The 27,456-nt window shown below is 39.9% G+C and overlaps 1 protein-coding gene across 1 annotated transcript in view; it reads right to left on the reverse strand.

The window, feature by feature from the left end:
* LOC150077726 (MFS-type transporter SLC18B1-like) overlaps positions 1 to 27,456 on the reverse strand; it is a 296,012-nt gene that overhangs the window by 42,886 nt on the left and 225,670 nt on the right. The window contains exon 11 of the mRNA XM_090385228.1: positions 11,063 to 11,137. Within this exon, the coding sequence (XP_090241354.1) occupies positions 11,063 to 11,137 (75 nt within the window). The remainder of the gene's footprint in view (positions 1 to 11,062; positions 11,138 to 27,456) is intronic.

Here is a 27,456-nt window from a genome sequence, read left to right on the forward strand (position 1 = left end):
ATCCACTGCAGGATGAAGGCCTCTCCAGCAACTTTTCCTTCTGTTTTGTGCAATGGCCATCCAATACTCATGGCCATCCATCCACAAACTCATGAATTTCATCTATCCATTTCTGCCATTATCTTTCAGGTTTTCTTCTAGCTCCTTTTGGGTACTATTACCATTCTATAATTTTCTTAGTCCATCTGTCATCATGTCTTCGAGCTATGTGGCCTGCCCAAGACCATTTGATGAAGGTATATCAAGTTTAATGTCAAAGTTTGCATATGATACTAAGGTCGACTGGGTTGTTAATAACAGTAATGACAGTGTACTGCTGCAACAGGATCTGGAAAAGTTGGGCAGATGGGCTGAGAAGTGGCAATTGAAGTTTAACATTAACAAATGCAAAGTACTGCATATGGGTAACAGTAACCCCAAAGAAATGTACTAACTGGGTGATGTTACACTTGGGGTAATGGAGAATGAAAGATACCTTGGGGGTAATCATGCAGTCAAATAAGAAGTTTTCTGAGAAGGCAGACAGCCTGCCAGAGTACGTCATAGGGTCTTGTCAATGATATACAGGAATTTTGCGAGCAGGGACAAATAAGTGATTATCCTCTTGTGCAAGGCAATGGTCAGGCCACACCTTGACTACTGCGTACAGGTCTGGAATCCTCATTTTAGGAAGGATGTAGATTGCAAGAACAAGTACAGAGGAGGACATCAAGACTGGTGAGGGGAACAAAGGGGTGCTCTTATGAAGAAAAAGCTTAAGTTCTTCAAATTGAAGCTTCTGGAGACTATTCACCTGCGTGGCGATCTAATTGAGGTGTATAAGGCCTTGAATGGATTGAGCAGGCTCAATGCTGATGGGATTCTTCCTCTTGCTCAGATTACAAACCTGAGGGGGCATAGATTCAAACTGAGGAAAGACAGTGTAGAATAGATGTGTGGAAATTTGCCTGTAGCCAGCAGGTAGTTGATTGCTAGAACAAACTTTCATCTGTTATTGTGGAAGTTGATAGCTTAAATAAATTCAAGGCAGAACTAAACAAACGTGGAACGAATGGATCAGTGAAATGGGAAGCGTTTTTTTTTTTTTTTTGGCTGATGCTGTATAGACTTGCTTTCTTGTATCATGTGCCTCTACTAATGCTAATGCACCACCTGCAATTCAGTTTGGATATCCTTTATGCTGTCTAATCTTCGATCCTTCACCTTGATTTCCATTCTTGGGAAGAGGAAGGTCGCATGGGGCTAAGTCTGACGAATAGGGGGGGAGAACGATTGTCATGTTATTGGATGCCAAAAACTGAGCCACAGTGAGAAATGTGTGGGCCAACATCTTGTCATGATGAAGGACCCAGTTCTTTGTTTGCCACTTCTCTGGATGTTTCATCCTGACAGCTTTTCTTAACCGCCTCAGGAAGTCACAGTAGAACTTTGAGTTGCTGGGCTGGCCAGGAGGGATGAATTCCTTATGGATAATCCCATCAATGTCCAAAAACTAGATCAGCATGAACTTCACATTGCTCCTCACTTGTCGAGGTTTCTTCAGTCGGAGCCAAGATGGGCTCTTTTGTGATGATTGTTGCTTGTTTTCTGGGTCATACCCAACTTTCGTCACCAGTGATGACCATAGAAAGGAAGTTTGATAGAAAAGATGATAGTCTTACAATACCAAAAATGTTGCGGATGGTCAGCCTGCAGTCTTCAAGGATCGCCGCACAAACTTTTGCAACGTTTTTCGGGGTGGTGCTTGATGATTGATGCCCAAAGTGATCGTCGTCATCAACTGACATTTAATCATTTTTAAAACAGTTAAATCAGTAGTGGGTCTGTGTCTGGCCTAAAGCATTGTCACCAAAAGCTTGTTTCAACTTCTTATGGTTTCTGCTGCTGTATCGTTAAGAAGGAAACAAAACTTTATGCAAGCATGTTGCTCTCTCATAACAATCGCAAAAAAAATTTAGGGATTATATGTTAAAAGCCTTGTGGATTAACTCAAGACTTGAGGGACTCTGCAAGGCTTTAGGGGGGAAATTTCTATCAGCATGGCCCGCACTTGTAGGTAGAAGGAATTTGTTTTGTAGATACGGGATACACTTAAACAAAGGTGGTGCAAAAGTTTTTGCCAGTATTATTGAGGATACCTTAAAAGGTTCAGGGAAACTGCTAGTTAAGGGGGATATGGGTAATACTGACACTCGTTTATCTGATAATATTGGTCAAAGTAACTCTTGCACATACCTCAAGAGTTCTTATCTGTTACCCCAACTGGACATATTATCTAGGTGTTCTGGGGGCAGAAACATTTCAAGTGAGCGGGTAGCCTAAAAAACTTCAAGGGTTGTGTTAGGGTTGTTAAATATACAACAGTAAGTCTTAATTGTTTATATAGTAATGTTAGAAGTGTTGTCGATAAAATGAGCGAATTCGAACTGCTGGTTAAAACAAGTAACGTGGACATAATAGGGCTTATGGAGATGTGGTGCCACCCGGAAATTGGGGATAATGAGTTTCAGTATGGCTTGTATAATGTATTTAGGAAGGATAGGGTAGATAGAAGGGGTGGTGGGGTAATGCTTCTTATCAGAAGCAGCCTGAGTGTGACTATAGCTTTCCCAGATTCAGACATTTCACATGCTAGTATAGAATCTGTATGGTGTGAGATAGTTGGAAACAAAGGTATAATGCGAATAGGAGTAATCTACAGACCAGGTGATTGTGATGATTATGACGAAAGCCTCTACATGCAAATGGAATGGGCAAGTAAGCGTCAATGTCTTATTATGGGTGATTTCAATTTGCCTCTAATTGATTGGAGTAAATGGGAAGGAAACTCGACATGGCGTACAAAATTTTTAAATCAACTAGATGACTGTTATTTGTATCAGCATGTCAGGGAAAGTACTAGAGAAAAGAATATCCTAGACCTCATTATCACCCATGAATCAGAGGACATAATAGGGCTGGCAGTAGAGGAACCAGTAGCAGGAAGTGATCACGGAGTTCTACAGTGGATGATGACGAGAGAGAGGTAGCAGAAGTAAAAGGCAAAGGAATGGGTTTTAATTTCAGAAAAGGAAATTATGATGCCTTAAGGTACTATATGGCCTCTATTAACTGGGTAGATATCGCACAGAGAATGAATACAATTGAACTGTGGTATGCTTTTAAAACATTAATCACAGATGCCTTGCATGCGTATTTACCATTAAAAAATTACTCCACAAGGAGGGTTCCAAGTTGGATGAATAGTGATTTTTTTTTTTTTTTTTTTGATTTGGTAGTTGTTGGCGCATCGGCTTCTGTGGCCATATTGCACCTCCCAAGGTTTTTGCAGTACTTTGATCCAAGCCCGAGGCGGGAATCGAACCCGCGACCTTTGGGTTGCCGGGCAGGTACTTTACCCATTCGGCTAGCCCGGTCGGCGATGAATAGTGAAGTTGCCACTTTACTTGAAGGCGCCTCCGTAGCCAGGTGGGAAGGAGCAGCAGTGCGTAGCACACGCTTCTTGATTAGACCGGGGTTCGAGCCCGTCACCACCAAATATGGAGGATGCGGAAAGGTCAGGGAATGACCACCGCATATCCCGGAGCAATATGGCCTTAGTTGCTAATGCTCCTAAAAACCAAACAACAAACAAACAAACAAACAAACTTTACTTGAGCAGAAAAAGGTGGCATGGAAAGGTTACAGAGCAATAAAAAGTACTGAAGCCTATAACAGCTACAAGATGATCTGTAATAGAGACACAGAAAAGGTTCGACAGGCAAAGGCAGTTTATGAGAAATCACTAGCAAACAGAGCAAAGAGGGGGGGATAATCGGACCTTTACATAAGGGAAAGGGAATACACCAGCTGCCACTGCAGGTGAACTCAACAGTTATTTTGCATCGATATTTACAAATGAAAAACCTTTTGTGGCAATGGGAAATTGTGGGAGCGAAGTTGAAAAATATGTAATTAATGATATTGAAATTTCGCAAGATTATTTAAGGAAAAAACTTTCGAGCCTACAGGCCAGTAAGGCTCCTGGAGTTGATGGAATATACCCTATAATCTTATGGGAGGCGGAAAGTGAGTGCATTGACCCATTGAGGCTAATTATGTGAGCATCGCATAATTAGTCGCCATGTATGAAATATTTTCATACATGGCGACTTAAACCTAACTTAAATAAAGCCGACGTTAGCTGCTTTCATCTGGATAATCAAAGGGGTAATTATATGCCTCAAGTGGAATATAAAGGCCAATGACTGAAATACAACCCATGTCCAAAATATCTGGGAATCACAATGCACCGAACACTGACGTATAAACAACACCTTTGTAATATTGCAGCAAAGATAAAAACTAGGAATAACATCTTGCACAAACTCAGTAGAACAGGCTGGGGAGCAAATGCAACAGTGCTACGAACATCAGCCCTTGCCTTAGTCTACCCAGTTGCAGAATACTACTGTCCCGTATGGCTTAATAGTGTACACACTGTAAAAGTTGATACCCAACTGAATGACATAATGAGGACAATATCAGGCACCATTAAATCAACACCTTTAAAATGGTTACCAGTGTTATCTAACATCCATCTCTCCTCATATAAGAAGAGAAACTGCTTTGCTGAACGATTGGCAAAAATGTCATAGAAATCCTCAATTGCCCATACATCAGGACTGCAAACCCCAGAAGCCGAAGAGATTGAAATCCAGGAACCCCCAATGGAAGCTAGGTGAGAAACTTATTAAGTCACATTTTAATGTTGATCAGACCTGGTGTGAAGAATGGACTACTTCAAACCCCAACCACCTGGGTTTAGTCAATGATCCATGCAGAGCTGTACATGGTTTCAACTTACCAAGAAAGGAATGGACATCCCTGAATAGAATCCGAACAAGTCACGGAAGATGCAAGTTCTGGCTGCACAAGTGGGGAAAAACAGAAAACCCATTCTGTGACTATGTGCCTCAGACTATCCAGCATGTCATCTCGGAGTGCCCAAAGAGGAGATTAGCATTAGCATTAGCATTAGTAGAGGCATTTGATGCAAGAAAGCAAGCTTATGCAGCATCAGCCAAAAAAAAAAAAAAAAAAAAAACCCACTTCCACTTCACCCCTCTGTTCGTTCCAAATACCTGTCCAGCTGAGCCTTAAACTTATTTAGGCTATCAACCTCCACCACAAGGGGTGGAAGTCTGTTCCACCAACCAACCACCCGCTGGCTAAAGGCAAACTTCCTCACGTCTATCCTACATCTGTCTTTCCTCAATTTGAATTTATGCCCTCTCAGGTGATTTTTCTGAGCTAGAGGAAGAATCCCATCAGCATTGAGCATGCTTAAACCATTCAAGGCTTTATACACCTCTATCAGATCACCTCGCTGGTGCCTAGTCTCCAGACACTGTAATTTGCAAAACTTAAGCCTTTCTTCGTAAGAGCACCCCTTTGTTCCATTCACTAATCTTGTTGCCCTTCTCTGTACTCGTTCCAGCAGCTCTACATCCTTCTTGAAATGAGGCCTCCAGACCTGTACAGTACTCTAGGTGTGGCCTGACCATTGCCTTATACAATGGAATAATCACCTCCTTATCCCTGCTGGAAAAATTCCTGTATATCATTGACAATACTCCATGAGCTACTCTTGCAGCCCATCTGCACTGCTCAGAGAACTTCATATCTGCCTGCACAACCACCCCCAAGTCCCTTTCATTCTCTACCACTGTCAGTGTAGTACCACAGAGTTGATACGTTGCTCTGGGGTTGCTGTTTCCCATGTGTAGTACTTTACATTTGTCAATGTTAAACTTCATGTGCCACCTCTCAGCCCATCTGCTCAACCTTTCCAGATCCTGCTGCAGCAGCATAGTGTCAGTAGTGTCCTTGACAACCCTGCCAACCTTTGTATCATCTGCAAACTTGGACATTAAGCTTGATACACCATCATCTATATCATTTATAAATACAGAAAACAATAATGGACCCAACACTGAGCCCTGAGGGACTCCACTAATAACATTAGTCCACGATGAGCAGTGTCCATTGATTACCACTCTCTGTCTTCTCCCCCTCAACCACCCCTTTATCCATACCAGCAATTTACCTCCAATGTCACACTGCTCCAATTTGTGTAGCAGTCTTCCATGTGCAACAGTATCAAAAGCCTTTCTAAGATCCAAGTATATAATATCAAAGTTATTCCCTGCATCCAGTTCTTTTGTGACTGCATCATAATATCCAATCAAGTTGGTCAGGCAAGACTTCCCCTTAACAAAACCATGCTGTGTCTGAGCTATAACTGAAGTCTTGTCTAAATGATCCTGCAGTGCTTCTTTAACCAGTGCCTCCATTAATTTTCCTGGAACAGAAGTTAAGCTCACAGGTCTATAATTACTTGTGTCAGCCTTTGATCCTCCTTTGTATATTGGGGTCACATTTGCACATTTCCAGTCTATGGGTACCTCCCCTGAGTCCAAGGAAGCTCTCATAATTATGGCTAAGGGTTTGCTTACTTCCTTTGCTGCCTCCTTTAATATAACTGGATAGATCCCATCCACCCCGGGTGCCTTTCTTGTGTTTATATTCAACAGTTTCTCCTCCACTTTACTCCCAGTTATTTCAAGATTCTGTAGCTTACTGCTAGAGTTGAATACACCTCTGGCATTCCCCTTGCTGAATAACTCCTCATGTGTGAATGTCGATGCAAAATATTCATTTAGTTTGTTAGCTACCTGAGCAGGATCATCAACAGTTGACCCATCAATATCAAGTGGACCAATCTGATTCATCCCCTTCCTTCTAGAGTTAACATAAGTAAAGAACTCTTTGCTGTTTTTCTTTGCATCCCTTGCCAAGGATTTCTCGTAATCTGCCTTTGCCTGCCTAACCTCCTTTGTAACTTGGTTGCATATCAACTTGTATCTATCATAGGCTTCTGTGTCATGTGTTAATTTGTCAGTATCCCATGCATTTTTCTTCTCTGCCATATGCCTCATTAGTTCATCTCACATCCATTTTGGCCTAAACCTTGAACAATATTTCTTAGTTGGTATGTAAAGCCTAGTAGCTTCCAAGATAAGTTCTTTGAATGCTTCCCATTTTGAATTTGCTGTTGGTAACATCATCAGTTGGTCCCACTGTATAGAATTTAAATACTGTCTCAGTCCATCGTAGTCGCCTTTACGGAAGCAATAACCCTTCCCTTTACCCCTAATGGTAGTTACCTCTTTGAGTAAATCCCACTTCAGCACACTGTGATCACTGCCACCTAGTGGTTCGTTTATCTGCAGATTCTTAATGCATGAAGAATCACTGCTGATAATCAAATCAAGAGTATTACTCCCTCTAGTTGCCTCCCGAACATGCTGATGTAGAAAACAAGCATCCAATAAATCCACAAAAGCTCTGCTAGTGTGTGAGTAACCAGCCCCAAAATTCCAGTCAATATCTGGGAAATTAAAATCTCCCATTATAAGACTCTCTGATTTACTGGCCCACTCTATTCCCCTGTACAGTTCCTTATTATACTTATCAGAGTCATTAGGCCTATAGCACACTCCTACTCTCAATTTTGATCTCCCAATGCATATGTCACACAAAACTGACTCAACACTGCACTGTCCGGCGATGTCGACTGGCTTCACTTCCTTGGTTTTTATGTGTTTCTTAACTAATAGCATAACCCCTCCCCCCTTCCTATCCTGTCTATCCTTTCTGTAGATGTTGTATTCCCCAAATTGCAGTTCTGCATCCCTTATATCTGTGTGACACCACGTCTCTGATATCCCAACAATATCTGCCTTTGATGTTTTGAGCAATACCCCAAATTCATCAAATTTATTTACTAAACTCCTAGCATTGGTGTACACGCAAGTATACCTGCACCTGTTTCTATTCTTAGCTACCCTAACACAACCCATGTGTTTACTTGTACCGCAATGGCTCCCAGCAGTCTCTGAAATACCATGCATCTTGTTTTCCAGGCTTCTGCTCATTCTAATAGAAGCAGTGCAAGAATCTCTTTCACCTCTGCCAGTGGCTACTGTCAATCTATTGGTCTTTGTCTCCCCCCCAAGCTAGCAGTTCTCCAACCCACCTAACACTGCCTCGATAGCATCAGCAAATATTCTTGCACCCTTTCTATTTAAGTATATCCCATCCCTGTAGAAGCAATCTCTCCTGTTAACAAGTACAGTCCAGGCTGAAAAAAATTCTACCCCTTGAGCCTTGCACAATCTTTCCAGGGCCGAATTGATCGACAAGGCTCTCATCATATACTCCCTCCTATCGTGTCTGGGCAGAATTGCAGACACTTTCAAATTCAACCCTAATTCTCTGCTTTTGTTCAACAGTGACCTGTACTTGTTAAGTAATTCTGCCGGTCTCCTACTCTTAATATTATTAGTGCCAACGTGTACAACTATATCACCTTTTGTGCCCTTAAAAGATGATATTCGCTCTACAACGTCATCAACCTTTGCCCCTGGCAGACATACCCTGGTCCTGTTCCACCTATCATTTTTACAAAGCATGTTCCCCGTTTCCCTGACAATAGAGTCACCAACAACTACTAGTTCCTTCGGGACCAGCGCATTCTGCCTTGGGGGTTGTCTCTGTGTCACGCGATGCCCAAGTGCAAGCTCTGGCATTGATGTGGGCAGCTGAGAGCTTGATGGGCCCCTCAATTTAGTTTCTTCGAGGGCATCCACCCTGTCCTTCAAACTCTCATATAGGCCCACAAGAACGCCGAGTTGTTGCTTGATATCGATACACTCCTTGCATCGCGCACATACAAAGACATCCCCCTTGGCAGTATCATGTCCCGTACCCGATTGCTCTGCAAACATCAAGCAAACAGTGCATTTTATAAGGCTGTGAGTCAGAGGACAACTGCCCCCCTCAGTTCTGCTCTGAGCTACAGCACTTCCATTAGCTTGAGCCTTTTGCTTTGCCGCTCTGGTCTGAGTCATGATTCTATTAATTTATTAATTAATTATAATTAATTATGTTATGTTATTAATTATGTTAAATATAATTAATTATATTACGTTTGTAATCTAAGTCGTTATATGTATTTATTTAAACGTACAATTTAACTGCTAACGAAGTTCAACTAACGCTATCTAGTACGGTATATAACTATCGTATCACAAAGGCGGGAAAATTACGAACGGTACTGGAGTTGAAACACGTGGAAACCTTTACCGATACTTTTATGCAATTACAAGGCCGAGTAAAGAATAAATACACCAAATTAATCAGAAAATCACAAAATAATGTTATACTACTAAATTTAAATCAATAGTTTTAGAAAAACAATAATTTCAAATCAATAAATAAGAAAAATCCACTTAGCGGCTTTGAACATGACCGTCTGTAGTAGCCTCGGCAGCAGACTCGCCAGCAGATTTAAAGAACCCAACCAAGATCTACATAGTGTTACTGACGATGCTATCAACTGGCTGAATAAACTGGACATTACATTTTAATTCATTAAAATGTTATCTATAATTTTCTCTGTAAATATTGTTTTTAGGCTTATTGTAATTTATTTATATTTTTTAATATTGTTTTAATAATAAAATGAGGATACAAATGTATCCTCATTTTGCCATACGAAATAATAATAATAATGCGAGCATCACTAGACTCTGAGGAGATTCTCTTGGATTGGAAAAGTGCCAATGTATCTCCCTATACATAAGGGTGGCTCTAAGAGTGAAGTGGTAAATTATCGACCTGTCAGTCTGACTTCAGTAGTAGGGAAAATCATGGAGGCAATGATCAAGGGTGGAATTCAGGATCATTTGGATCGAATTGAAATTCTCAAGGATACTCAGCATGGTTTCGTAAAGGGAAAATCATGTTTAACAAATCTGGTTCGCTATTTCGAAAGGGTCACTCACGAGCTGGATTTAGGGAATAATTTTGACATTGTTTATTTAGATTTCAGCAAAGCTTTTGACTCAGTCCCACACGAGCAGTTGCTTTATAAACTGGAACAGGTTGGAATCACTGGGAAAATCCTTAGATGGATAGAAGGATGGCTTCAGGGCAGGAGGCAGAGGGTTGTGATAAATGGCTATTCCTCAAATTGGGTTGATGTAAGAAGTGGGGTTCCCCAAGGATCAGTATTAGGACCACTGTTGTTTTTAATTTTCATAAATGACATCGATGAAGGGATAGAAGCCGTGATGTCTAAATTTGCAGATGATGTTAAAATTGGTAGAGTAGTTAATGATCACTGTCAAGCTGAGCTTCTTCAGAGAGGCCTAGATAGACTTCAGGAATGGTCAGAAAAATGGCAGCTATGCTTTAATCCAACAAAGTGTAAGGTATTACACCTGGGAAACAGTAATCCCAAAATAACTTATGCACTTGGTGGAGTTCAACTAAACCCAGTACTGGAGGAAAGGGACTTGGGTCTTACGATACGGTCAGACATGAAATTCTTTGAGCATTGTAAACAGGTTGCAAGGAAGGCTCATAGTGTCCTATCGATGATCTATCGAACTTTTGCAAGTAGAGATAGGGACGTGATAATCCCATTATATAAGACTTTTGTTAGACCACACCTGGAATACTGTGTTCAAGTATGGAGACCGCACCTAAAGAAAGACATCGAGCTTCTTGAAAGGGTGCAAAGACGGGTAACTCGCCTGGTGAGATCTGCAAAAGGGCGTCCTTATGAAGAAAGACTTCGAATATGTGGGTTGCAGAGTTTGGAAACTAGACACCTTAGAGGAGATTTGATTGAGGTGTTTAAGGCTCTGAGAGGCATCAGTAAAATGAATAAGCAGGTTGGGTTTTTTAATGAGAAATCTTTTCTAATATCTGCTCACTAATCATTTTGATATTAATCACTCACCTGTTATTCATTCTGATGTTAATTTCAGTTGTTGAACTTATAATTTCATATTGTAAGTTCTTCCATACTCTACCCTTCCCCTCACTGCTCTTTGGGAATTACATATGGCTGGCTGCATTTGTCTGCATAGCAGATTGGGTTTTCTAGTATATACTTAAAAAGTAAAGCATATTAATAGTTGAATTGTTATATTTAATTTTTTTTACTTACCCCAGCGAATACATTGCATTCCATAATCCTGCAACAACACTATATGTACCAATATCATCTTCAAATCCTCCAGCCCTAAAAAAAAAAATAAATAAATAATATAATAATATTTTTAATATTTTCATAATATTTAATAATATTATAATATTTTTGAATAACATATATAATTGTAATTTGCTAAATTTAATATTATTAATTAGAATGCAATGCCACGAGCAATTCCATAAAGGTAATCCCATCTCAGGTTGATTTTCATGGTCATTCACATCTGTAAAAATTCTTGTTTCTCGATCGATTGTCATCTTCCACTTTATACAGGGTACGCTGCACAGTATGCATTCAACTTATTTATCTACCTGCTGCTGTTCTTTCTGAAATTCTTTGATGATACTGTAGACACCAATATATCCTTGTCCAATTATGTTCTCCCATCTTCTGTGCCAAGCTTCATGATATTTTGGATGCATGCAAGCATACAGTGATTTGCTACAGGTCTGTATATGACTCCAAATTCTATGGAGTCATATACAGACCACAAAATTTGTGGAAACAATGGTGGGGCACGAACAGCAGTACCATTACACAAATACCATCTTATTCTTCCAAAAATATAATTGTTTTCGAACCACTCAATCACATTACTAACTACTCTTGGCAAATTGAGTTTCAGAGCATTCAATGCTTTGAAATTTAATCAGATAGAATAAATGTCAAGGCAAACAAATGATGTAGCATCAAACTATGCTGCATCATTTGTTTGCCTTGGCATGCTATATCCAGATTCTAATCCACTTGCTTGCCTCTTTCTCCAACCATCCTCCCCCTGAAAGAAAGAAACAAATTTTATTTGAAACATCAGGAAATTCACTTTTAGAAGTGTTTATTGCAGCCAATTCTAGATAAGTTAATCCTGTCTGTTGCTTCAGTTCAATTTCATTTTCTTCAGCAAAGTCAATCAAATCTTGAAATAAACGTTTATATTCTTCACTCTTGCTAGTCTTTAACACTTAAGCTAAATCAAAATTTGGTAATTCCCAGAACCAACCAGTGCATAAAGCTGTTAAAACATTTTGAGAACAGTTTTGACTGTACCATCCATAATTCAATACTGTGCCTGCAATAAACATTGAACATTTACTTTTTTTGTAAAAACCAAAATTCTTTCCTCTCTCACTACAGAATCTCTAACCAGAAATAACACACCATTTAGTGTTTCACACAAAGCAATTGGAATGTCAATTTCACACAGTGATTTGCTACAGGAAGGAGCCAAATGACTAGTTCTACCAGTCATTCAGCTTCTTCTCACCCATTTTATTTTCTTTGCAGAGAGAGTTTTTTGATAGTATATACAGCTGAAACTGTTGAGAGATGGCAATGTTGTTGGTTTGAATAATCTGACAAGGCAGATTTTTTGTTTGTTTTGCATGCATCTTAATTTGCCCAATGATTTTTGTAGCAGCAGAACTTCATTCTGGAGCATGATTATGATTCACAAACTTCTGAAGATGATGTTGCCTATTCAAATATTTTGTCATTGATCTACCTTTACAATCTACTGATTTTCTTCTTTCACAACACCAATAGTAAATATTCTTGCAATGTTTATATTTTACCATTAAATATCCACATGTTAATGTGTTGTTCCCTTTTTGAGATGGAACAATTTCACAAATTTCATCCATTTGAACAAGAAGGTTGACTAACACTGAAAAGTTTTATCTTGTACACACTTTTATATAGGTCTGTCCTACCTAATGTAATCCTTTTTCAACAGATTTCTCAAAAGGAAATATCCAAATAAATGAGAAAAATAATCTAAAAAGAAACAAAAAAAAAAAACTATTAATTCCTAGAATTTTTAAACCTAGTATTATAGGTGGTCAAGTATTATTATATTTTGGTATTACAGCTTGTCAGGATTATGGCCAGCACCCATTTGTGTCATATTCAAATTTAGTTTGCTTCATGAAGCAGAAGCAACAAAATTCTAAAAATAGGCTTTCTGGCTATGTTTCTAGATTTGTGACGAATCCTATTTTCAGGGCAAAAAGTTAAAAATTATTAATAATCGTTTCCCCCGATCCCATTGATGTCCTAAAGAATACTGAGGTAGAAGTATTTATGACTTCTATTGAAAATTAATTTATAGAATACATTCCTTTGTCCAAAAATTTTGGCATACTTTGCAGACAATATCCAAAAGTATTTTGGAACCAGGACATCCTTGATAACTTCCAAAACACAATCTACATATCAAATTCAACATGAAATTAGAGAACCCACGAATCCTACAATTTCTTACCATCAAGCTTTTTTAGGACTCCAGAGACAAAGATAATGATCAACAGATAAATTGGAATTCTGTGGATAATGTCGATGGCTGTAAATGAAAGATGACGAACAGAATTCTGTTGATCATCTGTTATTCACAACTACTGAATTATTAACCCACTTCTGGGCCAGAAGACTGGATTTATCACAAATCTAGAAACATCCAGCAAGAAAATTTTAGAAAAACAAAATTGTCCATCTTGGTTATAGTCTAGATTTGTTTCTGGCTACAGAAACAAATCTAGAATTTACTAGAATCTAGAATCTACTACTGCTGCACTGTTAGCACTGGTAGGTACTGGAATCTGTACCTTCTACTTTATGAAACAATAAACGAGGCCTCATTTTAAGAAGGATGCCTCATTTTAAGAAGGATGTAAAGCTGCTGGAAAGAGTACAGAGAAGGGCAACAAGATTAGTGAATGGAAAAAAAGGTTGCTCTTGGGCTTAAGTTTTGCAAATTACAGTGTTTGAAGACTAGGCACCTGCAAGGTGATCTGATTGAGGTGTATAAAGCCTTGAATGGTTTGAGCATGCTCAATGCTGATGGGATTCTTCCACTTGCTCAGAATAATTGCCTGAGAGGGCATAAATTCAAATTGAGGAAAGACAGTTGTAGGATAGTTGTGCAAAAGTTTGCCTTTAGCCAGCGTGTGGTTGATTGCTGGAACAAACTTCTATCTGTCGTAGTAGTTGATGGCTTAAATAGCATTAGCATTAGTAGAGGCATTTGATGCAAGAAAGCAAGCTTATGCAGCATCAGCCAAAAAAAAAAAATAATAAATAAAATAAATAAATAAAAAAATAAACACTTCCACTTCACCCCTCTGTTCATTCGAAATATCTGTCCAGCTGAGCCTTAAACTTATTTAGGCTATCAACTTCCACGACAAGGGATGGAAGTCTATTCCACTAACCAACCACCAGCTGGCTAAAGGCAAATTTCCTCACGTCTATCCTACATCTGCCTTTTCTCAATTTCAATTTATGCCCTCTCAGGTGATTATTCTGAGCAAGAGGAAGAATCCCATCAGCATTGAGCATGCTCAAACCATTCAAAGCTTTATACACCTCTATCAGATCACCTCGCTGGTGCCTAGTCCCCAGACACTGTAATTTGCAAAACTTAAGCCTTTCTTCGTAAGAGCACCCCTTTGTTCCATTCACTAATCTTGTTGCCCTTCTCTGTACTCGTTCCAGCATCTCTACATCCTTCTTGAAATGAGGCCTCCAGACCTGTATACAGTACTCTAGATGTGGCCTGACCATTGCCTTATACAAGGGAATAATCAACTCCTTATCCCTGCTAGAAAAATTCCTATATATCATCGACAATACACCATGAGTTACTCTTGCAACCCATCTGCACTGCTCAGAAAACTTCATATCTGCCTGCACAACCACCCCCAAGTCCCTTTCATTCTCTACCACTGTCAGTGTAGTACCACAGAGTTGATACGTTGCTCTGGGAGTTCTGTTTCCCATATGTAGTACTTTACATTTGTCAATGTTAAACTTCATTTGCCACCTCTCAGCACATCTGCTCAACCTTTCCAGATCCAGTTGCAGTAGCATAGTGTCAGTAGTGTCCTTGACAACCCTGCCAACCTTCGTATCGTCTGCAAACTTGGACATTAAGCTGGATATACCAGCTTAATGTCCAGGATAATATACCAGGATATAATAGATTCAAGGCAGAACTAGACAAACATTGGAGCGAGTAGATGGGTGAAATGAGAAGGGGTTTTTTTTTTTTTTTTTTTTTTTGGGTGATGCTATATAAGCTTGCTTTCCTTCATCACATGCCTTTACTAATGCTAAAGAAACATAATTTCCAAAATTTTTTAACTTTCTACAAGTTCTCTTCATATAAGAATATCTCTTTGTTTCCATAGCTAGTTTTGAGGTCCTCTTTTGCATCCTTTCATACATACCGTATAATGCATCCAGTGCTTATGTCCATATATGCTTCTGTACTATGATGTTACAAGTCATCACACTACCATTAAAAGTTTTCCACCCTTTTACCTCAAACGGCTAAAGTAGCAAATTAAATTTTTCTTTTATCATTTTTTATTTCTGCTTCTTTTGTGTGCTTTCTTGACATTTGTAACTTTACTTCAGAATATAACACAAATTATTATAATGTGATTATAAGACTCAATGCCAGGGGCTCACATCTGGTGAGTATGGGCTTGACACACCCAGGATCCAGAGTAGGGTATCATCATTCTTCTCTTCCTTGGTGATTGCCTTCTACTTCTGACTTCCTCTCTCTTTCTTTCAGGGTAACTCAGAAATTTATTTTGGCTGGTGCAGCATAAGCCTCAGGCTTCCTTGCACCATATTAGCATTAGCATTAGTAGAGGCATTTGATGCAAGAAAGCAAGCTTATGAAGCATCAGCCAAAAAAAAATAAAGTAAAATAAATAAATAAAAAATAACCAGCTGGGTCTGCTGACGAGGCCACTAGAGACGGTCGTGTTCAAAGCCGCTAAGTGGATTTTTCTTATTTATTGATTTGAAATTATTGTTTTTCTAAAACTTTTGATTTAAATTTAGTAGTATAACATTATTTTGTGATTTTCTGATTAATTTGGTGTATTTATTCTTTACTCGGCCTTGTAATTGCATAAAAGTATCGGTAAGGGTTTCCACGTGTTTCAACTCCGCTACCGTTCGTAAATTTCCCGCCTTTGTGATACGATAGTTATATACCGTACTAGATAGCGTTAGTTGAACTTCGATAGCAGTTAAATTGTACGTTTAAATAAATACATATAACGACTTAGATTACAAACGTAATATAATTAATTATATTTAACATAATTAATTATAATTAATTAATAAATTAATAGAATCATGACTCAGACCAGAGCAGCAAAGCAAAAGGCTCAAGCTAATGGAAGTGCTGTGGCTCAGAGCAGAACTGAGGGGGGCAGTTGTCCTCTGACTCACAGCCTTATAAAATGCACTGTTTGCTTGATGTTTGCAGAGCAATCGGGTACGGGACATGATACTGCCACGGGGGATGTCTTTGTCTGTGCGCGATGCAAGGAGTGTATCGACATCAGGCAACAACTCGGCGTTCTTGTGGGCCTATATGAGAGCTTGAAGGACAGGGTGGATGCCCTCGAAGAAACTAAATTGAGGGGCCCATCAAGCTCTCAGCTGCCCACATCAACGCCAGAGCTTGCACTTGGGCATCGCGTGACACAGAGGCAACCCCCAAGGCAGAATGCGCTGGTCCCGAAGAAACTAGTAGTTGTTGGTGACTCTATTGTCAGGGAAACGGGGAACATGCTTTGTAAAAAAGATAAGTGTAACAGGACCAGGGTATGTCTGCCAGGGGCAAAGGTTGATGACGTTGTAGAGCGAATATCATCTTTTAAGGGCACAAAAGGTGATATAGTTGTACACGTTGGCACTAATAATATTAAGAGTAGGAGACCGGCAGAATTACTTAACAAGTAAAGGTCACTGTTGAACAAAAGCCGAGAATTAGGGTTGAATTTGAAAGTGTCTGCAATTCTGCCCAGACACGATAGGAGGGAGTATATGATGAGAGCCTTGTCGATCAATTCGGCCCTGGAAAGATTGTGTAAGGCTCAAGGGGTAGAATTTATTTCAGCCTGGACTGTACTTGTTAACAGGAGAGATTGCTTCTACAGGGATGGGATACACTTAAATAGAAAGGGTGCAGGAATATTTGCTGATGCTATCGAGGCAGTGTTAGGTGGGTCGGAAAACTGCTAGCTTGGTGGGAGACAAAGACCAATAGATTGACAGTAGCCACTGACAGAGGTGAAAGAGATTCTTGCACTGCTTCTATTAGAATGAGCAGAAGCCTGAAAAACAAGATGCGTGGTATTTCAGAGACTGCTGGGAGCCATTGTGGTACAAGTAAACATATGGGTTGTGTTAGGGTAGCTAAGAATAGAAACAGGTGCAGGTATACTTGCGTGTACACCAATGCTAGGAGTTTAGTAAATAAATTTGATGAATTTGAGGTATTGCTGAAAACATCAAAGGCAGATATTGTTGGGATATCAGAGACGTGGTGTCACACAGATATAAGGGATGCAGAACTACAATTTGGGGAGTACAACGTCTACAGAAAGGATAGACAGGAGAGGAAGGGCGAAGGGGTTATGCTATTAGTTAAGAAACACATAAAAACCAAGGAAGTGAAGCCAGTCGACATCGCTGGACAGTGCAGTGTTGAGTCAGTTTGGTGTGACATAAGCATTGGGAGATCAAAATTGAGAGTAGGAGTGTGCTATAGGCCTAATGACTCTGATGAGTATAATAAGGAACTGTACAGGGAAATAGAGTGGGCCAGTAAATCAGAGAGTCTTATAATGGGAGATTTTAATTTCCCTGGTTACTCACACACTAGCAGGGCTTTTGTGGATTTATTGGATGATTGTTTTCTACATCAGCATGTTCGGGAGGCAACTAGAGGGAGTATTACTCTTGATTTGATTATCAGCAGTGATTCTTCATGCATTAAGAATCTGCAGATGAATGAACCACTAGGTGGCAGTGATCACAGTGTGCTGAAGTGGGATTTACTCTAAGAGGTAACTACCATTAGGGGTAAAGGGAAGGGTTATTGCTTTCGTAAAGGCGACTACGATGGACTGAGACAGTATTTGAATTTTATACAGTGGGACCAACTGATGATGTTACCAACAGCAAATTCAAAATGGGAAGCATTCAAATAACTTATCTTGGAAGCTACTAGGCTTTACATACCAACTAAGAAATATTGTTCAAGGTTTAGGCCAAAATGGATGTGAGATGAACTAATGAGGCATATGGCAGAGAAGAAAAATGCATGGGATACTTACAAATTAACACATGACACAGACGCCTATGATAGATACAAGTTGATATGCAACCAAGTTACAAAGGAGGTTAGGCAGGCGAAGGCAGATTACGAGAAATCCTTGGCAAGGGATGCAAAGAAAAACAGCAAAGAGTTCTTTACTTATGTAAACTTTAGAAGGAAGGGGATGAATCAGATTGGTCCACTTGATATTGATGGGTCAACTGTTGATGATCCTGCTCAGGTAGCTAACAAACTAAATGAATATTTTGCATCGACATTCACACATGAGGAGTTATTCAGCAAGGGGAATGCCAGAGGTGTATTCAACTCTAGCAGTAAGCTAGAGAATCGTGAAATAACTGGGCGTAAAGTGGAGGAGAAACTGTTGAAGATAAACACAAGAAAGGCACCCGGGGTGGATGGGATCTATCCAGTTATATTAAAGGAGGCAGCAAAGGAAGTAAGCAAACCCTTAGCCATAATTATGAGAGCTTCCTTGGACTCAGGGGAGGTACCCATAGACTTGAAATGTGCAAATGTGACCCCAATTCACAAAGGAGGATCAAAGGCTGACACAAGTAATTATAGACCTGTGAGCTTAACTTCTGTTCCAGGAAAATTAATGGAGGCACTGGTTAAAGAAGCACTGCAGGATCATTTAGACAAGACTTCAGTTATAGCTCAAACACAGCATGGTTTTGTTAAGGGGAAGTCTTGCCTGACCAACTTGATTGGATACTATGATGCAGTCACAAAAGAACTGGATGCAGGGAATAACTTTGATATTATATACTTGGATCTTAGAAAGGCTTTTGATACTGTTGCACATGGAAGACTGCTACACAAATTGGAGCAGTGCGACATTGGAGGCAAATTGCTGCTATGGATAACGGGGTGGTTGAGGGGGAGAAGACAGAGAGTGGTAATCAATGGACACTGCTCATCGTGGACTAATGTTATTAGTGGAGTCCCTCAGGGCTCAGTGTTGGGTCCATTATTGTTTTCTGTATTTATAAAAGATATTGATGATGGTATAGCAAGCTTAATGTCCAAGTTTGCAGACGATACAAAGGTTGGCAGGGTTGTCAAAGACACTACTGACACTATGGTGCTGCAACAGGATCTGGAAAGGTTGAGCAGATGGGCAGAGAGGTGGCAAATGAAGTTTAACATTGACAAATGTAAAGTACTACACATGGGAAACAGCAACCCCAGAGCAACGTATCAACTCTGTGGTACTACACTGACAGTGGTAGAGAATGAAAGAGACTTGGGGGTGGTTGTGCAGGCAGATATGAAGTTCTCTGAGCAGTGCAGACGGGCTGCAAGTGTAGCTCGTGGTGTCTTGTCAACGATATACAGGAATTTTTCCAGCAGGGATAAGGAGGTGATTATTCCATTGTATAAGGCAATGGTCAGGCCACACCTAGAGTACTGTATACAGGTCTGGAGGCCTCATTTCAAGAAGGATGTAGAGCTGCTGGAACGAGTACAGAGAAGGGCAACAAGATTAGTGTATGGAACAAAGGGGTGCTCTTACGAAGAAAGGCTTAAGTTTTGCAAATTACAGTGTCTGGAGACTAGGCACCAGCGAAGTGATCTGATAGAGGTGTATAAAGCCTTGAATAGTTTAAGCATGCTCAATGCTGATGGGATTCTTCCTCTAGCTCAGAAAAATCACCTGAGAGGGCATAAATTCAAATTGAGGAAAGACAGATGTAGGATAGACGTGCGGAAATTTGCCTTTAGCCAGCGGGTGGTTGGTTGGTGGAACAGACTTCCATCCCTTGTGGTGGAGATTGATAGCCTAAATAAGTTTAAGGCTCAGCTGGACAGGTATTTTGAACGAACAGAGGGGTGAAGTGGAAGTGGGTTTTTTTTTTTTTTTTTTGGCTGATGCTGCATAAGCTTGCTTTCTTGAATCAAATTCCTCTACTAATGCTAATGCTAATTTTTGACTTAACCACTTCCACTTCACCCCTCTGTTCGTTCGAAATACCTGTCCAGCTGAGCCTTAAACTTATTTAGGCTATCAACTTCCACGACAAGGGATGGAAGTCTGTTCCACCTACCAACCACCCGCTGGCTAAAGGCAAATTTCCGTACATCTATCCTACATCTGTCTTTCCTCAATTTAAATTTATGCCCTCTCAGGTGATTATTCTGAGCAAGAGGAAGAATCCCATCAGCATTGAGCATGCTCAAACCATTCAATGCTTTGTACACCTCGCTGGTGCCTAGTCTCCAGACACTGTAATTCGCAAAACTTAAGCCTTTCTTCGTAAGAGAACCCCTTTGTCCCATTCACTAATCTTGTTGCCCTTCTCTGTACTCGTTCCAGGAGCTCTACATCCTTCTTGAAATGAGGCCTCCAGGCCTGAATACAGTACTCTAGGTGTGGCCTGACCATTACCTTATACAAGGGAATAATCACATCCTTATCCCTGCTAGAAAAATTCCTATATATCTATCATTGACAATACACCATGAGCTACTCTTGCAGCCCGTCTGCACTGCTCAGAGAACTTCATATCTGCCTGCACAACCACCCCCAGGTCCCTTTCATTCTCTACCACTGTCAGTGTAGTACCACATAGTTGATACGTTGCTCTGGGGTTGCTGTTTCCCATATGTAGTACTTTACATTTGTCAATGTTAAACTTAATTTGCCACCTCTCAGCCTATCTGCTCAACCTTTCCAGATCCTGTTGCAGTAGCATAGTGTCAGTAGTGTCCTTGACAACCCTGCCAACCTTCGATTCGTCTGCAAACTTGGACATTAAGCTTGATATACCATCATCAATATCATTTATAAATACAGAAAACAATAAAGGACCCAATACTGAACCCTGAGGGACTCCACTACTAACATTATTCCACAATGAACAGTGTCCATTGATTACCACTCTCTGCCTTCTCCCCCTCAACCACCCCTTTATCCATAGCAGCAATTTGCCTCCAATGTCGCACTGCTCCAATTTGTGCAGCAGTCTTCCATGTGCAACAGTATCGAAAGCCTTTCTAAGATCCAAGTATATAATATCAAAGTTATTCCCCCTGCATTCAGTTCTTTTGTGACTGCATCATAGTATCCAATCAAATTGGTCACGCAAGACTTCCCCTTAACAAAACCATGCTGTGTCTGAGCTATAACTGAAGTCTTGTCTAGATGATCCTGCAGTGCTTCTTTAACCAGTGCCTCCATTAATTTTCCTGGAACAGAAGTTAAACTCACAGGTCTATAATTACTTGTGTCAGCCTTTGATCCTCCTTTGTGAATTGGGGTCACATTTGCACATCTCCAGTCCATGGGTACCTCCCCTGATTCCAAGTAAGCTCTCATAATTATGGCTAAGGGTTTGCTTACTTCCTTTGCTGCCTCCTTTAATATAACTGGATTGAGTGCATCCACCCCAGGTGCCTTTCTTGTGTTTATCTTCAACTATTTCTCCTTCACTTTACTCTCAGTTATTACAAGATTCTCTAGCTTACTGCCAGAGTTGAATACACCTCTGGCATTCCTCTTGCTGAATAACTCCTCATATGTGAATGTCGATGCAAAATATTCATTTAGTTTGATAGCTAACTGAGCAGGATCATGAACAGTTGACCCATCGATATCAAGTGGACCAATCTGATTCATCCCTTCCTTCTAGAGTTTACATAAGTAAAGAACTCTTTGCTGTTCTTCTTCGCATCCCTTGCCAAGGATTTCTCATAATCTGCCTTCGCCTGCCTAACATCCTTTGTAACTTAGTTACAGATCAACTTGTATCTATCATAGGCTTCTGTGTCACGTGTTAATTTGTATGTATCCCATGCATTTTTCTTCTCTGCCATATGTCTCATTAGTTCATCTGACATCCATTTAGGCCTAAACCTTGAACAATATTTCTTAGTTGGTATGTAAAGCCTAGTAGCGTCCAAGATAAGTTCTTTGAATGCTTCCCATTTTGAATTTGCTGTTGGTAACATCATCAGTTGATCCCACTGTATAGAATTTAAATACTGTCTCAGTCCATCGTAGTCGCCTTTACGAAAGCAATAACCCTTCCCTTTACCCCTAATGGTAGTTACCTCTTTGAGTAAATCCCACTTCAGAACACTGTGATCACTGCCACCTAGTGGTTCATTTATCTGCAGATTCTTAATGCATGAAGAATCACTACTGATAATCAAATCAAGAGTATTACTCCCTCTAGTTGCCTCCCAAACATGCTGATGTAGAAAACAATCATCCAATAAATCCACAAAAGCCTTGCTAGTGTGTGAGTGACCAGCCCCCAAATTCCAGTCAATATCTATGAAATTAAAATCCCCCATTATAAGACTCTCTAATTTACTAACCCACTCTATTTCTCTGTACAGTTACTTATTATACTCATCAGAGTCATTAGGCCTATAGCACACTCCTACTCTCAATTCTGATCTCCCAATGCTTATGTCACACGAAAATAACTCAACACTGCACTGTCCAGCGATGTCGACTGGCTTCACTTCCTTGGATTTTATTTGTTTCTTAACTAATAGCATAACCTCTCTCCCCTTCCTATCCTGTCTATCCTTTCTGTAGATGTTGTACTCCCCAAATTCCAGTTCTGCATTCCTTATATCTGTGTTACACCACTTCTCTAAAATCCCAACAATATCTGCCTTTGATGTTTTGAGCAATACCTCAAATTCATCAAATTTATTTACTAAACTCCTAGCATTGGTGTACATGCAAGTATACATGCACCTGCTCTTCCTCTTAGCCACCCTAACACAACCCATGTGTTTACTTGTACCCCCATGATTTCCAGCAGTCTCTGAAATATCCTGCATCTTATTTTCCAGGCTGCTGCTCATTCCAATAGAAGCAGTGCAAGAATCACTTTCTACTCTGCCAGTGGCTACTGTTAATCTACTAATTCTTGGATCCCCCCAATATAGCAGTTTTCCGACCCACTTAACACTGCCTCGATAGCATCAGCAAACATTCTTGCACCCTTTCTATTTAAGTGTATCCCATCCCTGTAGAAGCAGTCTCTCCTGTTAACAAGTACAGACCAGGCTGAAAAAAATTCTACCCCTTGAGCCTTGCACAGTCTTTCCAGGGACGAATTGATCGCCAAAGCTCTCTGATCATATACTCCCTCCTATCGTGTCTGGGCAGAATTACACATACTTTCAAATTCAACCCTAATTCACGGCTTTTTTTCATCAGTGACCTGTACTTGTTAAGTAATTCCACCTGTCTCCTATTCTTATTATTATATGGCTAATAATAATAATAATAATGTCAAAATGGCTTATCTATTTTTTAATTCATTTTTAATGTTCAAGTCCTCATTCAGAGGATAAATATCTCTACAATTTCAGTTCACCTCATTAGGCAGTGAAAAATAACTGCCTGTTATTCACAAAATTTGACCAAATACCGAAAGTACATATGCAATTTTATTTCCTTAGTTTTATTCATTTTGTCAGCTTACAGAAGCAGCAACAGCAGCATTTCTTTTTTGAAAAACCTGTCTAGAAGTGATGCATTGAATCTTTCTCATCTGTAATAAACAGGTGATAACAGTAATAATAAATAATAATAATAAATTTTTTGTTTAAACTCCGGGACGACCAAATGGTCAGAGGAGTTTACAAGATACACAGAATACAAGAAACAGCACCGTATTCAGCAGTCACGGGCTTGAACCCCGGTCACTCAAGGCACGGGTACTTATGTACCCACGCGCCTGACCACTAGGCTACGGCGGCCTTTAAGAACACTGAAAGATCAATAAGCAAGGATTATAATGCATTACTTAAGGAAGATTTTTCATAAGGAATGCATCATAAGTGTACACATAAATGATTAGATTATCACTTAATGATGCTACTGTTTACCAGAGAATTTTATGCTTGTAAAAATTTCATTTTTTTAGCAATTTTAAATAATGCTTAGTTTATAATTTTTTTTTTAGCTTAAAACAGCCATGGACTGAATCTAGCATTAGCATTAGTAGAGGCATATGATGCAAGAAAGCAAGCTTATTCAGCATCAGCCAAAAAAAAAAAAAAAAACCACTCCCATTTCACCCCTCCGTTCGTTCGAAATACCTGTCCAGTTGAGCTTTAAATTTGTTTAGGCTATCAACTTCAACAACAAGTGATGGAAGTCGGTTCCACCAACCAACCACCCGCTGGCCAAAGGCAAATTTCCGCACATCTATCCGACATCCGTCCTTCCTCAATTTGAATTTATGCCCTCTGAGGTGATTATTCTGAGCAAGATGAAGAATCCCATTGGCATTGAGCATGCTCAAACCATTCAAAGCCTTATACACCTCTATCAGATCACCTCGCCGGTGCCTAGTCTCCAGACTCTGTAATTTGCAAAACTTAAGCCTTTCTTCGTAAGAGCAACCCTTTGTTCCATTCACTAATCTTGTTGCCCTTCTCTGTACCCGTTCCAGCAGCTCTACATCCTTCTTGAAATGAGGCCTCCAGACCTGTATACAGTACTCAAGATGTGGCCTAACCATTGCCTTATTAGTATTAGTATTAGTAACGGCCGCATGGTGCAAGAAAGCCTATGGCTTATGCTGCACCAGCCAAAAAAAAAAAAAATTAAAAAAATAAATCCGAACAAAACAATGATAAAAACAAAAAAATAAAAATATATAACTAAATAATAATAATTAATAAAATAAAAAATAAATAAAAAGGAAATTAAACCTATCATCCTATGTGCTTCCCTTACCCGAAAGTACTATCCAGATGACCTTTGAATTTCCCCAAACTGTCGGCCTCTACCACCCATGAAGGCAACTTATTCCAGTAATTTATAACTCGCTGGCTAAAATAGAACTTCCTGCAATCCAATCTAAACATTTCCCCCCGTAACTTGAATTTATGTCCCCTAGTTCTAGCATCATTTATAATCTTGAAAATTTTGTCCTCATTCATTTTACTGATGCCTCTCAGAGCCTTAAACACCTCAATCAAATCTCCTCTAAGGTGTCTAGTTTCCAAACTCTGCAACCCACATATTCGAAGTCTTTCTTCATAAGGACGCCCTTTTGCCGATCTCACCAGGCGAGTTACCCTTCTTTGCACCCTTTCAAGAAGCTCGATGTCTTTCTTCAGGTGCGGTCTCCATACTTGAACACAGTATTCCAAGTGTGGTCTAACATAAGCCTTATATAATGGGATTATCACGTCCCTATCTCTACTTGCAAAAGTTCGATAGATCATTGATAGGACACCATGGGCCTTCCTTGCAACCTGTTTACAATGCTCAGAGAATTTCATGTCTGACCGTATCGTAACACCCAAGTCCCTTTCCTCCAGTACTGGCTTTAGTTGAACTCCACCAAGTGAATAAGTTTTTTTGGGATTACTGTTTCCCAGGTGTAATACCTTACACTTTGTTGGATTAAAGCACAGCTGCCATTTTTCTGACCATTCCTGAAGTCTATCTAGGTCTCTCTGAAGAAGCTCAGCTTGACAGTGATCATTAACTACTCTCCCAATTTTAACATCATCTGCAAATTTAGACATCACGCCCTCTATCCCTTCATCAATGTCGTTTATGAAAATTAAAAACAACAGTGGTCCTAATACTGATCCTTGGGGAACCCCACTTCTTACATCAACCCAATCTGAGGAATAGCCATTTATCACAACCCTCTGCCTCCTGCCCTGAAGCCATCCTTCTATCCATCTAAGGATTTTCCCAGTGATTCCAACCTGTTCCAGCTTATAAAGCAACCGCTCATGTGGGACTGAGTCAAAAGCTTTGCTGAAATCTAAATAAACAATGTCGAAATTATTCCCTAAATCCAGCTCGTGAGTGACCCTTTCGAAATAGCGAACCAGATTTGTTAAACATGATTTTCCCTTTACGAAACCATGCTGAGTATCCTTGAGAATTTCAATTCGATCCAAATGATCCTGAATTCCACCCTTGATCATTGCCTCCATGATTTTCCCTACTACTGAAGTCAGACTGACAGGTCGATAATTTCCAACTTCACTTTTAGAGCCACCCTTATGTATGGGAGATACATTTGCACTTTTCCAATCCAAGGGAATCTCCCCAGAGTCTAATGATGCTCGCATAATTAGCCTCAATGGTTCAATGCACTCGCTTGCTGCCTCTCTTAAGATTATAGGGTATATTCCATCAACTCCAGGAGCCTTACTGGTCTGTAGGCTCGAAAGTTTTTTCATTAAATAATCTTGCGAAATTTCAATATCATTAATTACATATTTTTTAACTTCGCTCCCACAATTTCCCTTTGCCACAAAAGGCTTTTCATTTGTAAATATCGATGCAAAATAACTGTTGAGTTCATCTGCAACGGCAGCTGGTGTATTTATTACTATCCCCTTTCCCTTACATAAAGGTCCGATCTGGTTTGTCCTGCTCTTCTTGGCATTTATATATGTGAAGAATTCTTTATCCCCCCTCTTTGCTCTGTTTGCTAGTGATTTCTCATAAACTGCCTTTGCCTGTCGAACCTTTTCTGTGGCTCTATTACACATCACCTTGTAGCTGTTATAGCCTTCAGTACTTTTTGTTGTTCTGTAACCTTTCCATGCCACCTTTTTCTGCTCAAGTAATGCGGCAACTTCACTAGTCATCCAACTTGGAACCCTCCTCGTGGAGTATTTTTTTAATGGTATATACGCATTCAAGGCATCTGTGATTAATGTTTTAAAAGCGTACCACAGTTCAATTGTATTCATTCTCTGCGCGATATCTACCCAGTTAATAGAGGCCATGTAGTACCTTAAGGCATCGTAATTTCCTTTATACAAGGGAATAATCACCTCCTTATCCCTGCTAGAAAAATTCCTGTATATCATTGACAAGACACCATGAGCTACTCTTGCAGCTCGTCTGCACTGCTCAGAGAACTTCATATCTGCCTGCACAATTACCCCCAGGTCCTTTTCATTCTCCACCACTGTCAGTGTAGTACCGCAGAGTTGATACGTTGCTCTGGGGTTACTGTTTCCCATATGTAGTACTTTACATTTGTCAATGTTAAACTTCATTTGCCACCTCTCAGCCCATCTGTTCAACCTATCCAGATCCTGTTGCAGCAGCATAGCATCAGTAGTGTCCTTAACGACCCTGCCAACCTTTGTATCATCTGCAAACTTGGACATTAAACTTGATATACCATCATCAATATCATTCATAAACACCGAAAACAACAACGGACCCAACACTGAACCTTGA

This window comes from Mastigoproctus giganteus, chromosome 11 (genome assembly GCF_048544385.1).
Source record: "Mastigoproctus giganteus isolate SK-2022 chromosome 11, ASM4854438v1, whole genome shotgun sequence".
Taxonomy (NCBI): Eukaryota; Metazoa; Arthropoda; class Arachnida; order Uropygi; family Thelyphonidae; genus Mastigoproctus; species Mastigoproctus giganteus.